The sequence below is a fragment of the Takifugu rubripes genome, chromosome 5 (genome assembly GCF_901000725.2).
Source record: "Takifugu rubripes chromosome 5, fTakRub1.2, whole genome shotgun sequence".
NCBI lineage: Eukaryota > Metazoa > Chordata > Actinopteri > Tetraodontiformes > Tetraodontidae > Takifugu > Takifugu rubripes.
The window spans coordinates 11,733,966-11,751,827 of NC_042289.1; the positions used below are offsets into that span (position 1 = coordinate 11,733,966).

Sequence of the window (17,862 nt, forward strand, 5' to 3'; positions counted from 1 at the left end):
TAAATCCTGACCATTTAATCAGGCTTTATCTTGAGTCAATAACTGCGCGTACATTCATAAAAAAATGAAAACTATGAACTATGGTATTTACGTTTAGGTTTTACCACATAACACTTTAGGTGATATAACTGCATATCTATCTTACGTGGACAGATGGTTGCAAAATTTGTCACTGAAACAGATCAATGATGTTTAATTTATGCAAATACATGTGTTCATTTGCTAACGTCAGGCGTCACTTACTACTTATTTGTACCAAAAACCTAATATATTATATTACCCAAAACCCACTTGATGCGGAAGTGCTGTAATAGCTGTCCAATCGCGAGTAGCGCATGTAGCAAAGAAGGCGGGACTTTAGTTACAGATGGGTTGTTGCTAGGATACGACAATGATTGACAGTCATTTGATTCCGGCTCTTTCCGCTGTGCGCACGCAGATCTTGCTTGTCACGGGAGCCACAATGGCGCTTGTAGTCTTCATCAGATAGGGCTGTGGATGTTATTAAATCCACTAGCATCGCCCTAAATACAGGCCTGGTTGATTCCCAGAGCCATTAATAATAAACTGGAACATTTACTGCACACGAAAATACTATGATTTCTAATCAATATTGAATTTAAAGGGGATAAAACTTACATTAAAGGGAATATGTAAACAGTACCAACCGGGTCAAGTTTTCATTTCGTTCGAGAAATGAGCTTCCTTAATTGAAGGCATTTGCTCGTTTCTGAATGCTCAGAAGGTGGTTCTATGGAATAAAAACATCTACTCAATTTGCCACCGGACAAGGACACCTTTCACAGAGGGACTTTTTCTTTTTACCATACTCACCATCGAGCATTAGCTAGCGGTGCTAGCTAAACCAAGCCGGAGAAGCCACCACAATACTCCGATGTTAGGTTGGGATTTTTTTTTTTTTCATTGCCAAGTATATTTAACGGCACCAGGACCTGCTTTGGCATTTTTCTCTCCGAACATAAATGTTCACGACCCTGAAGGAATGAACTAGCTCTGAAGACTGGATGTGAGCGGCCTTGTGTTTATTTCTGTTTTCTTGTACTTTTTTTGGTAGCAATTTTTTTGACATTTTGGAGGAGGCACTATTTTCCTTTGAATGAATCGCCTTGACAAGCGAGGTTCAGTCGCTGGAGTGGTACCGACGCCGGCGTGAGGGATGCCTGGGTCGGACCGACACCATGGGACCAAGAGGAAGCCGGATTCCAGAACGAGCGGTGTACTGCAGGCCTCGAGTTATACGTCCATGGGAGACAAGACGACCAGAGACGGTGAGGCTAATCTAAACTGTTCAATGTCCTCTTCTTCCTCAAAACGAAAAGGACATAAAAACAAACATAATCGGGACTCATTAGTAGCTTTGGGACCTGAATATTTTTCCCTCAGCGACACGGCGCCACCTGGCGCCAACGCAGTGAAGCCTCTAGTGGAGTACGACGATATCAGCTCGGATTCGGACACATTTTCCGACCCGCTCTCCTCCAGGCCTTCAGACAGAGGGGGGTTTGATCGACTGGATCATTCACCTGACTTTGATCGGGACAGTATCATCAGAGAGGTGAGCGCTGTAGACATCAAGGGACACAGGCACTCCCGCAAAAAGTCAAAGGACCCCAATAAATTTAGAGACCCTGGAAATGGGGAAGGTGGATCCAAGAAGAAGAACAGTAAAGATCGCGAGAAAGGGGGTTCCACAAAGACCAAGGCTTGCGCTGGCCTCTCTTCCAAATATCAGGCCCACCCAGACAGTGAGCCCAAACGCGGGGAACTGATGGTCCCCGCTCACACTCAGTTTGCAGCCAGTGTAGGTAGCACAACTTCCTCCACATCATCATCTCGCAGCAAGGAAAGTGGTCGATCAGGAAAGTCACATAAAGACAGACAACAACGGAGAGAAGGCAGAGGAGAGGGCAGCCACAGCTCCTCTCAGAGGAGCCGAACAGAGAGGAGCCATCGCAAGTCTTCAAAGAGCCGGAAATCCACTCCTAAAGGCAAATCTTCAAGTAGGGGAAGCCCTCGCAGGAAGGGCACCAGCTCTGCGCTTTCACCGAGCCCTAGAAGAGGGGCTGGAAGTGAAAGTCCACAGGGCAGTGGGTATGGACCACAGGGTGATGACTGCTTTTCCAGGCGGAGGCTGCCACAGCAAAGCCCCAGTCCCTACAGAGACACGTCACGTCGGAGCAGACAGAGGTCCGAGAGTCCCTACGGCAGCAGGCACAGGTCCTCCAGCTACGAGCGGGACAGCAGCCCCTATTCCAGGAGACGCTCCATCAGCCCCTACGGTAATCGCAGATCCTCCAGCACCAGCCCAGTTTCTCGGTGAGTATTTTGGTCGTAGGTGTCGCAAAATGTCCACCAGCAAAGCAGATTTGTCCTGAAAAGCCAAGAGGCAACAAATTTGTCCGGACGTACACACTTTGGTAATTTAGTTATCCGCATTCTTCCATGATATGAAAATCACCGGCCATTTTAAGTCAGGGACACTTGTTTGATCAATTTACTTTCCACAACACAATGATCAGATTTAAGTATTGCCAAAGCGGGTGTGTTTTTCCATTGTCCACTGTGCCCCCCCCCCCCCCTTTTTTTTTTTTTTTTAGCTTTTTTTTTTGCCAGGAAAAAATAAGTTGGAGACCAGAGCCCCCATTTTGTAACTGAGACTTTAACATTGGTGGGACCATTGAAATTTTTAAATCGGATGTAGCCCATATGTCCGTGTGTTAATGGAAAACCTTCAAAAACCTGATGCCAAAGTGTGGCAAGCTTTTACTTAAATGTTAATTTACTCTTTCAAAGCGAGACATTTCAGGGATGTGAAAGAATTACAGGGACACATCAATCCGCGTGTTTGTGTGTTCAGCGTTTTCCTGTATTTATTTTAAGGAACTAAAGTCAAAATAGTGAAGATTAAGTGAACGCTTTCGCTGTGGATGTTCTCGTTAAGGGTGGCACATCTTTCACTGTTAATGTTGTCAAGATTTTTCAGCATCCAAAATGTCAGTGCCATTGTTTGTTATTAAAACTAAATGTGCTTTTTTTTTTATTTAGACGTTCTGGCCGCTCCAGGAGTCGCTCCCCTTTCCTTTACTCCTCTTCCCGCCGCTCCTCTTCCCGGTCTCGTAACAAGAGGCATACTTCCTCTGGCCTAGGAGGGGGCAGCTCCCACAGCAGCCGCCCAGCTAGCCGCTCTCCTCCCTCTCTGCTGCCTCTGAATTCCAGCCTTGGTGCAGAGCTGAGCCGAAGGAAGAAGGAACGCCTTGCTGCTGAGGCAGCAGCTCGTGCCAGCGGTGGTACGTCCCCTCCTTCATCAGCTCACAAACCTGTAAGCTCATCTGTACGCTCAGCTAAAACCGAGGCTCCACACCTAGAAAGAGACTGTGGAGCAGTAGCGGAACCTCCGCCACCCCCACCACAGCCAGAGGATCCTCCCAGTTGTGAGGATCACACTGCTGCTCCTGGAGGTGCACCATCTTCGCCCTCTACACCTTTTGCCCCTCCTCAGCCCTCTCCTCCCGTGGCACCAAGCCCAGCCACCAAAGTTCCACCGCCTCCATTACCACCTCAGCAAGAACCAGTTACTCAACTCCCCGTTTCTTCAGTCACATCCCAGGCAAAATCACCGGCTCCAGTTTCTACATACAGTCCACTCCGGCAGACTGCTCTCCACAAGACATCAACTCTACCTCCCCTACCTTTACCCCCTGCACTGCTGGGAAATATCCTTGACAGGTAGGAGATACATAAAGTAAATATCATGCTGCACATTACATATGGCACATACTAATCTTTGTCTAATTAAATTGCTATTGGTATCAACATGGGGAATAGATGTGTATCTACAAGCGCATTTAAGAGAGAAAACCTAACTATAAGATGTGTTAGATGTATTTATCTGCCTTTTTTTTATTCTGAAGTGTTCTTTTTTGCATTTTACTAATCAGTCCAAAGAAGTCTACCCCACCTCAGAAGATATCAAGGAAGGAGAAGGATACCCGCAGCCGGCCATCTCTAATAGACCTTCCTTTACCACCCACTCTGGCTGGAATCGACTCTTCACCCCCACAGTCCCCTATTCGCCATATGCCATCATTACCCCAGCCAGCCCTTAAGAAAAGACCAAAGTTGGTGGCTTTTATCGCTCATCATTTCCAATATTTATTCATGTAACCGTACCCCTAGCCCAGTTTCTCTTTTCTTTTTTAATTACAGGATTTGCTGCCCAAGATATGGTGAACGCAAACACACACAGAGTGACTGGGGCAAACGCTGTGTAGATAAATTTGACATAATTGGCATCATAGGGGAGGGCACCTATGGCCAAGTCTACAAGGCCAAGGACAAAGACACAGGTAAGGACATATTCCTGGACACCAGGCAGTGCACTACACATTTCTCATGTTAACTGTGGACCTTTTCTCTTCTTGACTTGAAAGGGGAACTAGTCGCTTTGAAGAAAGTACGTTTAGACAACGAAAAGGAAGGTTTTCCAATCACAGCCATAAGAGAGATAAAGATCCTTCGGCAGCTCAAGCACCGTAGTGTGGTCAACATGAAAGAGATCGTCACTGACAAGCAAGATGCACTTGATTTTAAAAAGGACAAAGGTAAGGCGAAGCCAACCATTGTCAGACGTTAGCCATATCCTGGACTGTATCTAATTACATTTGTTGGCTTTAATGGGTGGACTTCTTCATGTTGGCACCGTCTGTCAAAATACAATGTTTAAATTTGAGTTTTAGAGGGGTGTGGTAAAAGTTCATTGTAGTATAGATTGCTGTCTAGCTTTTTTAAAAAGAGTACTTACCAGTAATCTCTCAACAACATATAGACTAATTAAATGTTCTGAGTAATGGCATTAATAAATAATATTGTTACAAATGTCAGACTAGTAGAGTTGAGGGGATGTTCATGGAATTATGTTTCTGATTTCAGGTGCCTTTTATCTGGTGTTTGAATACATGGACCATGACCTGATGGGTCTGCTGGAGTCAGGTCTGGTTCAGTTCTCACATGAGCACGTCCGCAGCTTCATGCGGCAGCTAATGGAGGGTCTGGACTACTGCCATAAGAACAACTTCCTTCACAGAGACATCAAATGCTCTAATATACTGCTTAACAACAGGTAAGACATTTTAAAACAACAGCAGGAACGCCATGCATAATTTGTCTAACCAGTGTTAATTTGCGTTTAACCCTTTATAACGATTCTTATTGAGGTTAATGAGTCATTATCAACTATGGGCTACTTCATCTATTTGCTTTTCTCCGGCATCCAGCTTATTCTTTCCAGATCACCTAAAAAATGTAAATTATTTAGATGAAAGGCAACACGAACTGCTCTGATGACTTGAAATAAAACCTCTTTTGCACTGTCAAACAACCTAAATACTCACAATTCCATTTTAATGGCAGATTAGAGTATATAGGGTTTTTCCTCATGTATTAAACCCTAGGAAAGACTTGATTTAAATAGATAAGAAGGCAAATAAGAATAACCAAAAGTAGTTTAATGCTATCTGCTGTGTTGCTGTACCACTGTAAATAGACACTTGGAGTTTGGACATTTATTGCCTTCACTGACGTTTGCTGAGGTCAATAATTTGTTCATAGACTTGTTTGTACTTAGTGCTGTATCATTTACAAGTTTACTGAATGAATATCCATGTCAATATTCCTGAACTGGACAAAATTAACTGTTATATAATGGGGATGTAAATATCATGAATGTGTCATAAATTTCCATTGTGAAATTAATTTAGAAAGGTAAAAGGAGAAAACGTTGGAATGGATGTTTTTGTCACGTGTACTATTGCTAGTTTTCTCGCACATGTTGGTGCCAATGAAAACTTGGGGCTTGTTTTTCCCTGTCCAGGGGCCAGATCAAACTGGCTGACTTTGGCTTGGCTCGGCTCTACAACTCAGAGGAAAGGTAGGAACATTTGACGTCACCTCCGCTTGGGTCTCTCACCATGTTGCTTCTTTATGGTCGCGTATCAAATTTAAAATGAGACGGTGTCAGAGGTTTAGACCTTTAAGTTTGATTTAATGGGCGTCTTTGACAATACAAGCATTTCAGAAATAGAATTCTTTCATGGTCACTCCAGTTTCAGTTTTCTGCGTGTGCATTAAAAAGCAAACCGTGCAGCCATTTTAGTTCCTGTTGTCAGAGAACAGGTGGGTGTTTACTGACACTCTTGTTTCTTACCTAATATTTTTGGCTCATCATCTATCTGCACTTTGTCACATTGTCTTTGGAACACTCGGTTCAGGTTAAGTAGAAGTTCTCTGCCCTGCACAAATGGCCCCGTTTCCATTTATCAGAGGTTACATCATTAACAAACTTGACTCAGCCAGTTCCATTGGCAGCTATGAAAGTATGCTTTACTGTGTCACACATGCACGAGGATCCTGAACTTATCCAGACTGTTCGCGTCACTCTGCTACCAACATTACTTGGCTTAATCAGGCCGGAGAATGTCACTGAAGTTCTCCATCTTAAATCTATTCACGAGTTAAATCTAACTGATTCTCCACTTTAATAAAAATGGGCCTAATTTGCCAACTTTGACACCAACGCACCTTCATCTCTGTGGATATTCTGTTTTTGGGTGGATGGATCTTCAAAGTATAGTTTATGCCGTTATCAGATTCTGCCATGTTCAAATTTATTTTTAAACCAAGTTGTAGTTGGGTCACAGGATTTATTTTCTCTACAGTTCAGCTCTGTCACCTACATGGAATCGATGTTGCTCCATTTAAATGTCACCAAAATAAACTCTATTCAAGTTCTATTTCGGTCAAATGCCCAAATACTTTTGAACCTTTTAACACTTGCATTTTCAATGATTGACTGGTCTAACACTAATTACCATTCAAAAGAATCTAGAGTCCTGAACTGGTATTTAGTGTGCTAGAGTACCTGTGTAAGACCATTTTCATCAGGGTGGTGGGAAAATGACTTGTTCTTCCCATGATTTTATTTGTAATGAATCTACAGATATCCTTTCATCTCCAGCGACTGTCCACTAGAGGGCGATATTTGTCAGTTGGGAAATGTAGTGTACGACGATTCAAGGGGGCTAAGTCTGTTTTTTTTTGCTATTTCTAGTCGGCCATACACTAATAAAGTAATTACACTATGGTACCGGCCCCCTGAACTCCTGCTGGGAGAGGAGCGATATTCTCCAGCCATCGATGTCTGGAGCTGCGGGTGAGTATGTTTTGGTAGCAACACAAGGTTTTCTGATAATACTGATATCATTTTACATTATTCCGTCTGTCGACAGTAGTTGTTTCTTTTTAAGGAGAAAGTATTTCGCCCTTACTGTATTAGATGAAACAAATTGGTCACTAATTACTTGTTCATATTTCTTCCCCCTGGCAATATAAGGAAAGAAATTAAATTTAATCCTTCGAATCTTCTGTTTTGACATTGTTACCAACTATTGTTTTTCTGTTGGTTCATTTACTTTTGTCTTGTTGACCTTTTTGCTCTGCTGCCAAATTGGGAATTACTAAACACAGTTAGCTTCTATAATAATAAAACACTTGTATACACCTAAAACACGTGCTTATTTCTATTTCCCTCAGCATGGCTGTACAGTGTCTTACTTTATTTCTCCCCCCATCACGGCTCAGATGTATTTTAGGAGAGCTCTTCACCAAACGGCCGATATTCCAGGCTAACCAGGAGCTTCTACAGTTGGAGCTCATCAGGTAGCTGCCACATTCATGACTATATCCCTCAAGAAATAATGTGTGCTGCCAACTCAACACCCCATTTCCTCTTCACATTCTGTCAATGATCAGCCGCCTGTGTGGGAGTCCCTGTCCTGCTGTCTGGCCTGATGTCATAAAACTTCCTCTCTTCAACACCATGAAACCCAAAAAACAGTATCGGAGGCGACTGCGGGAAGAATTTGCCTTGTATGTACAAATGTTGCCATGCCAAGAAAGTGCTGTGATTATCCATTTCTATGTTGGTAACCGCGTCTTCCTGTTCAGTTTACCCGCTGCTGCTCTGGACCTGCTAGACCGAATGCTGACGCTAGACCCTACGCGGCGCTGCACCTCAGAGCAGGCGCTCATCAGTGACTTCCTGTCTGACATTGATCCCAGCAAGATGCCGCCACCAGAGTCAGTAATTATAGTCCAAAATATAAGCTATAAAACCATATGAAGTGTAAATATTAAAGATTCTTGAACACTGAAACGCCCAACCTCAGGCAACGTTTAAAAACAAACAATGTTTTGATACGAGACTGGTCTGAAATGATCCAATTCAAGGATTTACACAAGGAATTGCTGGTTGCGCCTTTAAGATACAATAGCGGCTATAAACAATGGTTAAAATAACAGGACCAACTGTTTGAAAAACATCTTTTCAAAAAGGAAGGAGCTTGTTCTCCACAGAGGAACGATGCATTCCAGACTTGGGAAAACTGGCCAGACGGCAATGACTCTGCAGCATGCTGCAGTCCCATTTTACGTCTGCTGCTTTGTTGTTGAAACGATTACTCGCCTTCTTCAGGGGAGGACTCGGGTGTCAGCATGAGTGCCAGGCAGATGACAGGATTTCCGGTCTGGTTGCAATGGTCTTTGCCAATCAGGTGTTGTATACTTATGTCTCCCTGCTGTCTTCAGTCTTCCTCACCATCAGGACTGCCATGAGCTGTGGAGTAAGAAGAGACGACGTGCACGCCAGAGTGGGGTGCCTGAAGAAGTGTCTGCGCCTAAAGTGCCCCGTAAGGAAGCAACAGGGACCAGCAGTGGCGAGAATAGCCGCCCACAAACGAGTCCGGCTGCAGCCCCACCACCCCCACCAGGAAAACCATCTACTACAACTAATTTGGAGTGTGAGTTGTCATGATCGCTACCACTTTTACCAGAATTACACGGTGATGCGTTTCATTCAATGTTTCCCTCCCCGTGTGTGTGTGTGTGTGTGTGTGTGTGTGTGTGTGTGTGTGTGTGTGCGCGCAGGCCTGGGACCTGCAGCAGAACAGTTGAACCCTGCAGAGTTGGCAGTGCTGCTAAATCTGCTCCAGGGCCAGACTGATCTCAGTTTGCCCCAGGTAGCACAACTCTTAAACCTCTCCAATCCAGAGACTCTCAGCCAGTCGTTGTCTGCACTCAGCGAGGCGTCTGACCACCAGGGGGCTGCAGACGACCACGCCCAGGCCGCCGCGAGGCCCCCGGAGCCGCCTCCTGAACCGCAGGAGCCTTCGCCTTCTGGAGACTCATCACTGAACCAGGAAGACCAGGCCAACCTCCTGGCTCTTATTTTGAGCCATATCATCAAACCTCAAACTGAGGAGCAGGGTGATGAGAGCAATGGCGTCCCATCAGAGGAGGCACTAGCACGCAATTCATCTGCCTCTACTACTGATCGCAAGGGCAAGTCTGGATTTAGTCTTTAGTGTGTAGTACAAATGATTTGGTTTATGTGGGAAACGGTTGAAGGCTGTGAGACAGTGGTGCACAGAGCAAACCGCCTGGCTGTCTTCATTACTCTAAATTCCTGTTAAAAACCCCTTTGATATATCTGACAAAATCAACAAAATTCTTATTTCTCAAAATAAAATGAGCTGTTATGTGTTCTTGGAACACTTCTTTATCCGTTCTATTCATTAGAGACACACACTTTTTTTTTTTCTGTCGAGCAAAATGGAAGAAAATAGTCTTTAAGAGTGTTTATGGCGCATTTGTCATCATTTGAAGCTGTGATCAGGAAAAGGTTTGTGTACACTGACATCACATGCTGGTGTCCTAATAAACCAAATGGAAGCATAGTGCCGCTATCGTGTGAGTAAATAGAGGTTCACGCTTCACCTTCCTCCCTTTTCTTTGTTTCTTTATCACGGTCTCTGTTTCCATATCTGTCCCCTCTCCCATTTTTTTCTTCCTCGCTACATTTTCATTCTAACACAGGTGTGACGGAGTCGACACGCAAAGGTGTTGTTTTAGTCTGTAATGTCAGCCTTTCATGAAGAAAATCGAATAAACTGAAAATAAATGTTGGGAATCTTTAGACCTCACCTGCACGTGTTTCTTTTTGTTTTGACACTTTTTTTTCTTTTTTTTTTTTAAATTTTGTCTGTAACTGTTCGCTCTGGATAAGTAGTTTAAAAATGTGATCAGTGAGCTAAATAAAGCTACAGTCTATGCTGCTGACACTGGAATTGTAACCGTTCTAGTTTCTTCATTGAATTATTTTCTGGGAACCTTTTACGACGTATGCAGTCCAACATGAGTCACCATTTGTTTGTCAAGCTGTCCCTTCTGTTTTCTCACCAAATTCCCACATTTCCTTCAAGTGCAGTGTGTAGGAATAAAACGGCTCCTTCGTTTGAATCCATACAGGGGAAAAAATACTTAAATAAAACAGTCATGAGCAGACATTTTAAATTTTAAAACCTGATAGTTGAAATGTGAATGATTTGGCATTTATATTAATGGCCCAAAAATGTGGATGTATCAATAAATTCCACACGTGTGTGTAAAATGAAGTATTCATTGATCAGTCACTGTTCATTTAGGTCCAAATGGCTACAATGATCATAGCTGGTCTTGTGTCAGGCCCGATTGGTATAAGTAGAGTTCTGTCTCCCTCTTATGGTGGATATGAGAATGTTAAACTTCCAAGACTCTTGACAAATGTAGATATTAGAGGATTACAGTCATGCTCAAATGCTGTATATTATATTTTGACAATATTTTGTCCTGTCTTTTTCAGATGGTGAAGCATCAAAAATAAAACCACCTGGGGAGAACAAGGCTCCTCCACCCAGTCAGCAGCGTCCGCCCTCTCCGCTGGGACCACCTCCAGCTCTTGTTGCACAGCAGGCCGGGTCTGAAACCCAATCCAGGCGGGACATTAGCCCAGCCGTTGCAGCTGCCTTGCTCCAACTCATTTCTCAGCAGGACGCGGAGGCTTCAACCCTTCAACAACGCAAGGAGCCTTCTCCTGGTGTGGATGCTCCGGCTCAGGGACAGCCGCCTCCAACCTGGGTTGCAGACTCGCCACTTAAATCTTCTGAGGCCCCAGCGGGACTCGTGACGTCTGTTACTACAACTGTTGGGCAGTTCCCCAAAGACCAGGACCTCCGGTTTTCCCATGGAACCACCCATTCTCCGTCCATCCCTTTCTGAGGCAGACCTGTGTATTTGGGGAATGGCCATAGCTCCCTGGCAAGGGACAGAAGAGAAAGCACAGAACGTGATTCACTGGATCGTAAACATAAAAAATGCTGGATCCAAAAGAAAATGAATGTCCTTGAACATGAGATCATGATCCCAGACTTCAGTGCCTGCTGAACACGCTGTCCTGTTGGAGAGAGCGCTTGGACCTGGGGTCTATTTGTCAGTTCAGTACGCGTGTACTGGCGCACTTCCATATGTTACTCTTGATCCCTTGCACTTTTCTGTCTGATAAACGAGTTTATGTGAATTGAGTTTACAAGTAACTCCCAAGTTGAGCTCCAGGGACGTGACACTCAATGGTGAAAAGCAATTGTAATGGTTTTCCCCCTTAAACAGATGATTGTTAAATCTGCTGCAGTTCCCTCTTCTTATTTATCAGTGTTTAGCACAACATGGTCGCTGTCTGCTCTGGTATCTGAGCTTACTTGGGACGTTACCGGAAGCTCAAAGAACCTGTCTGGGCACATTGAAAGTATTGATTTCAGTGATGAGAACACTGTAGGACTGTGAGATTTCCCTTAAAAACAACCCCACGCTGGCTAGCTTGTGCCTCATTTCTAATGCCAGCAACCCTTGGATGATTCTGACGTCGTCAGCAAATGTGACCTGAGTTTCTGCTTGGGCTGCAGCAGTGTACATGTGTAGGAAGATCATTTTCCTTTACCAAAAATGCCAATGTAAGTCTGTCAGCTGCAACACCCATCCTTTACAAACACCCACTCTGGCATAACAGGCCTATATGAAGTACGAACCATGTTCCACTGTTTAATGCTACACATGCGCACGCGCTAGTTAAGATATAAAACTAGACTTGATCAGCTTTTCCCGATGGGCTTCTCTGATATTTTGCCTCCCTGCCAACTTGTGCTACAAAAGCTTATTTCTTTTTCATGCAATTATTTTCTGTTCAAAGAAAATGATGTACGCTTTAAATGGTCCATTTTTATGTTCCCTTATTTTGCGTTGGTAACAGGAAACGTGTGAGGAAATAGCTTAAATTGTCTGTAAAAAGAAAATATTTTGGAATATATGTTTTCTCAGTTCGGTTTATTAAAGGAAAATATGCTACCAGAGTTGAATTCTCTCCTGGCGTTTGTAAATGTTTTCGGCAGCGGCCACTAGGTGGCGGGCTTTCTCCCACTCTGCTGGGACTCCTCATGCTTGGTCTGCAGTGGACCTGAGACAAGAACCCTGGGCTAGCCCACACTCAAGGTATTGTCCCCCTCCTATTTTCTACAACATTTTAAGAAAGTAAAACAAGAAGGCAGCTAAGAAGGGATTTTTAAAAACGTTGAGCCTGACACTGCAGTGGTTAGTTTGAGAGTGATTGTTGCAGGTACATGGAGCTCGGTTCAGTGTGCGCTGTCCATAAACCCTTATTTTTCACTGCGATGTAAAGAGCTCCTTATGCATCAATCTCATTTATGTCTCGATGCCTTTACTAGGTGTGTTGATCTCTTTATGAAGATGTTGACAGCCAGACAAAGATCGTAAACGCCAGCTTGGCAAAGACAAGCGTAGTGGTGTATGCGCGTGATTGTGTGTGTGTGTGTGTGCACACGTGCACGCTGCGATTGATCTCATGCACACCCGGACCAGTCCCTCTCTTGGCAGGCTTGTGGAGCTACTTACCCCTCTGGCCTATCAAGCAGCTGAGCCTTCTGGGTGAGAGATCCTTTCTGAGTGGCAGCAGTGGGAGCCTCACCTGCCTTTCAACACAGGCCCAGTGAGAGTTTCTGCTTCTGTGCGTGTGTGTGTGTGGGTCTGTCTGATGCGTTTGTCCAGCGGGACGCCAAATAATGGTGTATGTGCCCACAGGGAGTTTCCATAGAAGAGTAGTGGGTGATGCCAGTGCCAAGTCACAGAGTCCAGACGAATAAATCAGAGCTGAAGACCGAAGAGAGGGAGGTGAGCAAGATGGTGCCATCAATCAGAGCGAGGCCTTCTGTGGAATGCCCATAAATGTGCCATGCTAACCATCTGAAGCAGGTATTCTGGCAGGATGAGCCGAGGCCCCATTCAAGTTCATTTCCATGTGCCGATGTACAGACATTTCTATGGAATTTTTGACAAATGGTAAATTTGTATTATTAGTTGGTTGTATTTTAGTTAAACTCTGTGTATGAGCAGTCAATGCACACATACACAAATCTGGAATCCACATCAGACTGTGGTATTGGGTTTATTCTGAAACTATATTTTAAAAAGTCACATTTGTAAATCAACTATCTCCATAAAAAAATTTAAAAAAAGATGTTGGTTGAAGCGGCCTTAGTCTTCAATCATGGTGGAGGGACTGTGTAACGCTTTAAAAGATTCTGGGCAGAGACGGCCGGTTGCTGACTTGATGTGACACAGCGTCAGTACTTGCTTCCGTGAATGAGGCTCATCAGACGCCGTTTCCCAGGATCACACTTTACATGTTGCTTTTGAAGCTGCGAAAGGAGACAGTGACCTTTCAGATGAGGCTTGAGAGCTACTTTCTTCGGCATCAAGTTTGTAGAATGTCTGGTCTGTTTTCTGTCTCAACTGGGGAGACGTAATTTGGCAGAAAACTCAGAATGCAAAAAAAAAACAGGAAAGAGGAGGTCATAGTAAAATGGAGGATGAGTTGATGGATGGGAGGAGATGTAAACTTGTGTCATGGAGGGAAAGGATCATTTTAGATTTTACTTTCTAACTAAACTTGGAATTTGTCAAACAGGAAATGGTAATCTACACGTTCCCAGTTCAACTTGGAAGTCGTTATTCCAGATCAAACATTTACAGGTGCAGAGTTTCAGACGCCTGTACGATGAAATATATAATAATTGTGGTCATTAATTGGTATAGGTTCTTTCAATAATACTGTCTTCATCAGATTATTGCCTCCCATCAACCCTTTTTATGGCTCCATCTTTATTTGTGTGTATTTGACTGAATTTATCCCAGCAGTGAGATATGCTTTATGAATGCCATAACACCAGCTCCATTCTTTTTTCTCTTTATAGTTGTGAGCCATAGAATGCTGTCACGCAAACATTATTATTGGTATAATCATCATCATGTGCGTTTTAGTGGATGACAATAAGAAGCCAAGCCACACATGACAGATGGGTGCATATTTTTATGTGACAATAAATTCTGCACTAGTATTTGATTATATGCCCCATATCACAATTAAATAATTTTTATAAAATTAAAGTGACACCATTTCAAAAGCCAGTTCTTTGACATTTTTACGTTGATTAGCTAAAGACATCTGCAAGATGTTTAGCTTCTGAGGTGAAAGTCTCACAGAAATGTTGCCCCTCAGTCTGTAGATGCTACTTCTTTAAGGGCAGAGGGGCTTCTGGGAAAGCAGGGTGAGGGTGGTGGGAAAGGAGGAGGAGGATGTGGTAGGTAGTGGTGCGCGTGCACGAGTCCGTGCTCGTGCGTGGGAGGGGTGCGGGGGTAGAGATGGGCCCTGCAGGACCATTTGTGCCGAAGCTCATTTGCGCAGCGACACTTAATTGGCTACAACAATTAATTAATGTGTTGGAAAGTTGGCACAAAAAGTTCATTTAAGAGGGTTTTAATAAGCAATTAGAGGAAAAGCAGTGAAGAGGGGGAATTACTGAAGAGGAAAGAGAAAAGCAGGGATGGAGCAAAAGGCTGGCTCCTGGAAGTGTGTGCTCCCCGCTGTAGTATGGCTGTTTGATCCTTCTGTTTTAAGGAGCTGATGTAAGCTCAGGCATCATTAGAACGCCGCTATATCTCCTACTGAAGCTCTTCCACTGTTCAAAAGAGGAGATGAAACTCATGCCCCTATATTGTAAACACATCAACCCCAGTGGCCTCCAATGCCCCCTCCCTCTCCTGCCGCTTGTCCCAGTGCCCAGTGTAAAATATCGCATGACTAATGAGCAGAGCAGGTTGAAATCCTGGAGAAGATGTCCTTGGAAGACGGATGCATTTTCAGCAGAATAATTAACTTAATTAACAAATTTGCATGCATATTCATCAGCCTATTAATGTCTGCTCCGCGCTGCTTGATGAGCAATGCAATAATAACCATGTCATTTGCATATTTGCATTCACACTCGCACCTTTATGTCTGAAACTCAAAAGACAAACCAGCCACTTCACGCTGTGTCCTGGGCACGTTCCACCTGCAGCTCCCCTACGACTGCACGCACATCCCCGGTGCGTGTTTCCATTCTCGCCACCAGTTTAACATTAACAAGATCAGAAGTGTGTGTGACAAACTCTTTCTGCACCCCCCAGCCTCTTTCCAGAGATCACTGCAGCTCTCCCTGCCTGCTTCCTTTCTTACTGCTGCACACCCGCTCTCCTTCCTGTTTTCATCTCTCTCATCTTGTTATTTATTCATCTCGAATAGATTTGCCTTTTATTTATTTATTTCTGGCTTTTGAAGTTCGGCTCGTGTGCCCGTCTGTGTGTGTGTGTCTGTGTGTGTTTTGCTGGAGAACTTGTATCTGTGCGGCTGCCTCCGTGAGCACCGCTGACAGTTCATTCTGGTTTGAAGGTAAAGGAACATCTAGCAGGGATCAAAATAAAAAATGGATGTCTAATATTCTCTTACTTCCTTCATTTCAGTTCATGTTTTTCAGACCTGTGCGTGTTTTCTATCACAGTGGATTTGTATTGATTACGGATACGACACATCCCTCTGTCTGTCAGTGATGAAGCACATTTGTCTCGTGGTTTCATGGGAGACTGGAAACATCACAAGCTTTCATCACTGTGCTTGTTTGTTTGTATTTATCTCTTTTAATTCGGCTTGTACCGTGACAGTGGTGTCTCTTGTATATTTGTGTGAATTCCTCTCCAATATTTCAAATGACAGTGATGGGAAAATGGAAAGTGTAAGTTGCATTTAAACCAGACATGTGCTGACTGTGTGGGTGTCTTTCATTGTCTGAGGGCGGGTTAGCATTGCATGGGTAGAAGAACGTGTCTGTGTGGGTGTGTGTGTGTGTTTGTGTGTGTTTGTGTGTGTGTGCTCTGCCAGCTTGTGTTCAGACAGCAGCAGTTTTGCAGAGCGAAAATTAAAAGAAGGGAGAGATGCCAAGCGGGTCCCAGGAGACAGATAGATGGGACAGAGAGAGAAGAAAAGGGAAATAAGGAGTTTACACACACACACACACACACGCACACACGCACACACACACACACACACACACACACACACACACTCATTCGTGCACGCACACACATCAAACCCTCTATTACTTACATCATAATGTTTCATTACATTAATAGAAAAGCATCAATTATCCTCAATCTTCATTTAGGATTATAGTGATTCAAAACACCCGCACCCCCCACAAATGTCCTCCCCCGTACTTCAAGACCTCACAAAGATCAAGGGAAGAGATCACAAACAGCCTCAGCCAAGCAAGCGTGTATGCCGACAGACAGACACACAGATGCACACTCATGCATGAACACTCACAAAACTTTAGATAGATCTCTCGCATTTTTCCCTCTCCCTCTCCCTGTCTCCGTCTCCGTCTCCGTCTCCGTCTCTGTCTCTGTCTCTCTCCCTTTCAGCCTGGTGAGGTGACACCCTGTGTACAGTGTGACACAGTGCCGTCACCTCCCACTCTCTACATCACACCTCTGCCCCCTGCTGGGCCAGTCCTGTCATGGCACCCAGACACAGTCTTCTTCTCTGCTGGCATGAAAACCAGTAGTGGTAACTAGTTTACACAGCTTAACTCCTTTGATTCACTCATTCAGTTTAATGCACATGCACCTGTGTTTTCCCTCATCCTTTTGTCTGTGCAGATTCCTTTGGACTCAGAAGGTCATATTTTATGTTGTACTATTAGGAAATAATGAAAACATTGTATTTAATCATTCATTAAAGATCCCATTCTAATGATTTGCTTTCTCACGTATTTGAATTGTTTCAATTGAAAGCAGAGGATCATTTAAATTGAATTTTGACTCAACACAAACCGTCTTTGCAGACAGAAAACATCAATCCAGTCCTCTGTCTGATTAGCATTTATTCGAGCTGTGTCGGCGTTACACCAGATAAGGATGTCATGGCTTTTTCTTGCTCTCACAATCAGTCTGTTTGTGCCACCATCTCAATACCTGCACATCTCTTAACCTTGTGCCAGTGTCCGGCCAGGCCAGTGGCAAGGGATGGAGCGATTGAGATATAGAGCATTAGTTGGTGTCAGGAGTAAATTAGAGGTTAGATCTGTTTTCTAATCAGAGCACAAGCACCGTGTTAGAGGAATTAGGGCGACAGCTGCTGGGAGCTTTTTATTCCTCTCTCTCTCTGAGCCAGAGACAGGCAGAACCCAGCTCAGGGACCACCTCTTTACCACAGCCACCTGTCAACACCGGTGTGTGTGTGTGTGTGTGTATGTGTGTGTGTGTGTGCGTGTGTGTGTATGCCCCTCCCCCACTGAAATGCTCACTCACATACATGTGAGAACACATATATGACCCTGCAAGCATGCACTCATGCTTGCACAGACACACAAACACCGTCTGGCACAATGACCTCCCTCCATCTCTGAAATTAATGACAGTGCAGGCTCCGTGCACACGCAGCCATTTGTGATGTGCTTATGTTAAGTGTTAAAAGCCCTTATGAGATATCAAATTTAGATAAGGTGGAGCTGTGGGCGGCTTTGCATA

The 17,862-nt window shown here is 44.1% G+C and overlaps 1 protein-coding gene across 2 annotated transcripts; it reads left to right on the top strand.

The window, feature by feature from the left end:
- The first annotated feature begins 406 nt into the window (after positions 1-406).
- On the top strand, positions 407-12,293 carry cdk12 (cyclin dependent kinase 12). 2 transcript variants are annotated; one of them, XM_029836106.1, is made up of 15 exons: positions 407-2,337; positions 3,067-3,308; positions 3,387-3,747; positions 3,960-4,139; positions 4,228-4,367; positions 4,452-4,622; positions 4,951-5,140; positions 5,891-5,947; positions 7,127-7,228; positions 7,657-7,734; positions 7,828-7,944; positions 8,023-8,154; positions 8,662-8,873; positions 9,001-9,414; positions 10,754-12,293. In XM_029836106.1, exons 1-15 carry the CDS (start codon positions 1,178-1,180, stop codon positions 11,167-11,169), a joined length of 3,972 nt encoding a protein of 1,323 aa, XP_029691966.1. In that variant the 5' UTR covers positions 407-1,177; the 3' UTR covers positions 11,170-12,293. The 2 variants fall into 2 exon arrangements, with proteins under 2 accessions (XP_029691966.1, XP_029691965.1); XM_029836105.1 differs by having other exon boundaries at positions 3,067-3,747.
- The last annotated feature ends 5,569 nt before the right edge of the window (positions 12,294-17,862 follow it).

Excerpts from the sequence above, each read along its gene's own strand:
- cdk12 (XM_029836105.1), top strand. The coding sequence starts at position 1,178 with ATGCCTGGGTCGGACCGACACCATGGGACCAAGAGGAAGCCGGATTCC. Across the intron at positions 7,945-8,022 it reads CTGCGGGAAGAATTTGCCTT|TTTACCCGCTGCTGCTCTGG; the intron begins GTATGTACAAAT and ends CTTCCTGTTCAG. Across the intron at positions 8,155-8,661 it reads AGCAAGATGCCGCCACCAGA|TCTTCCTCACCATCAGGACT; the intron begins GTCAGTAATTAT and ends TGCTGTCTTCAG.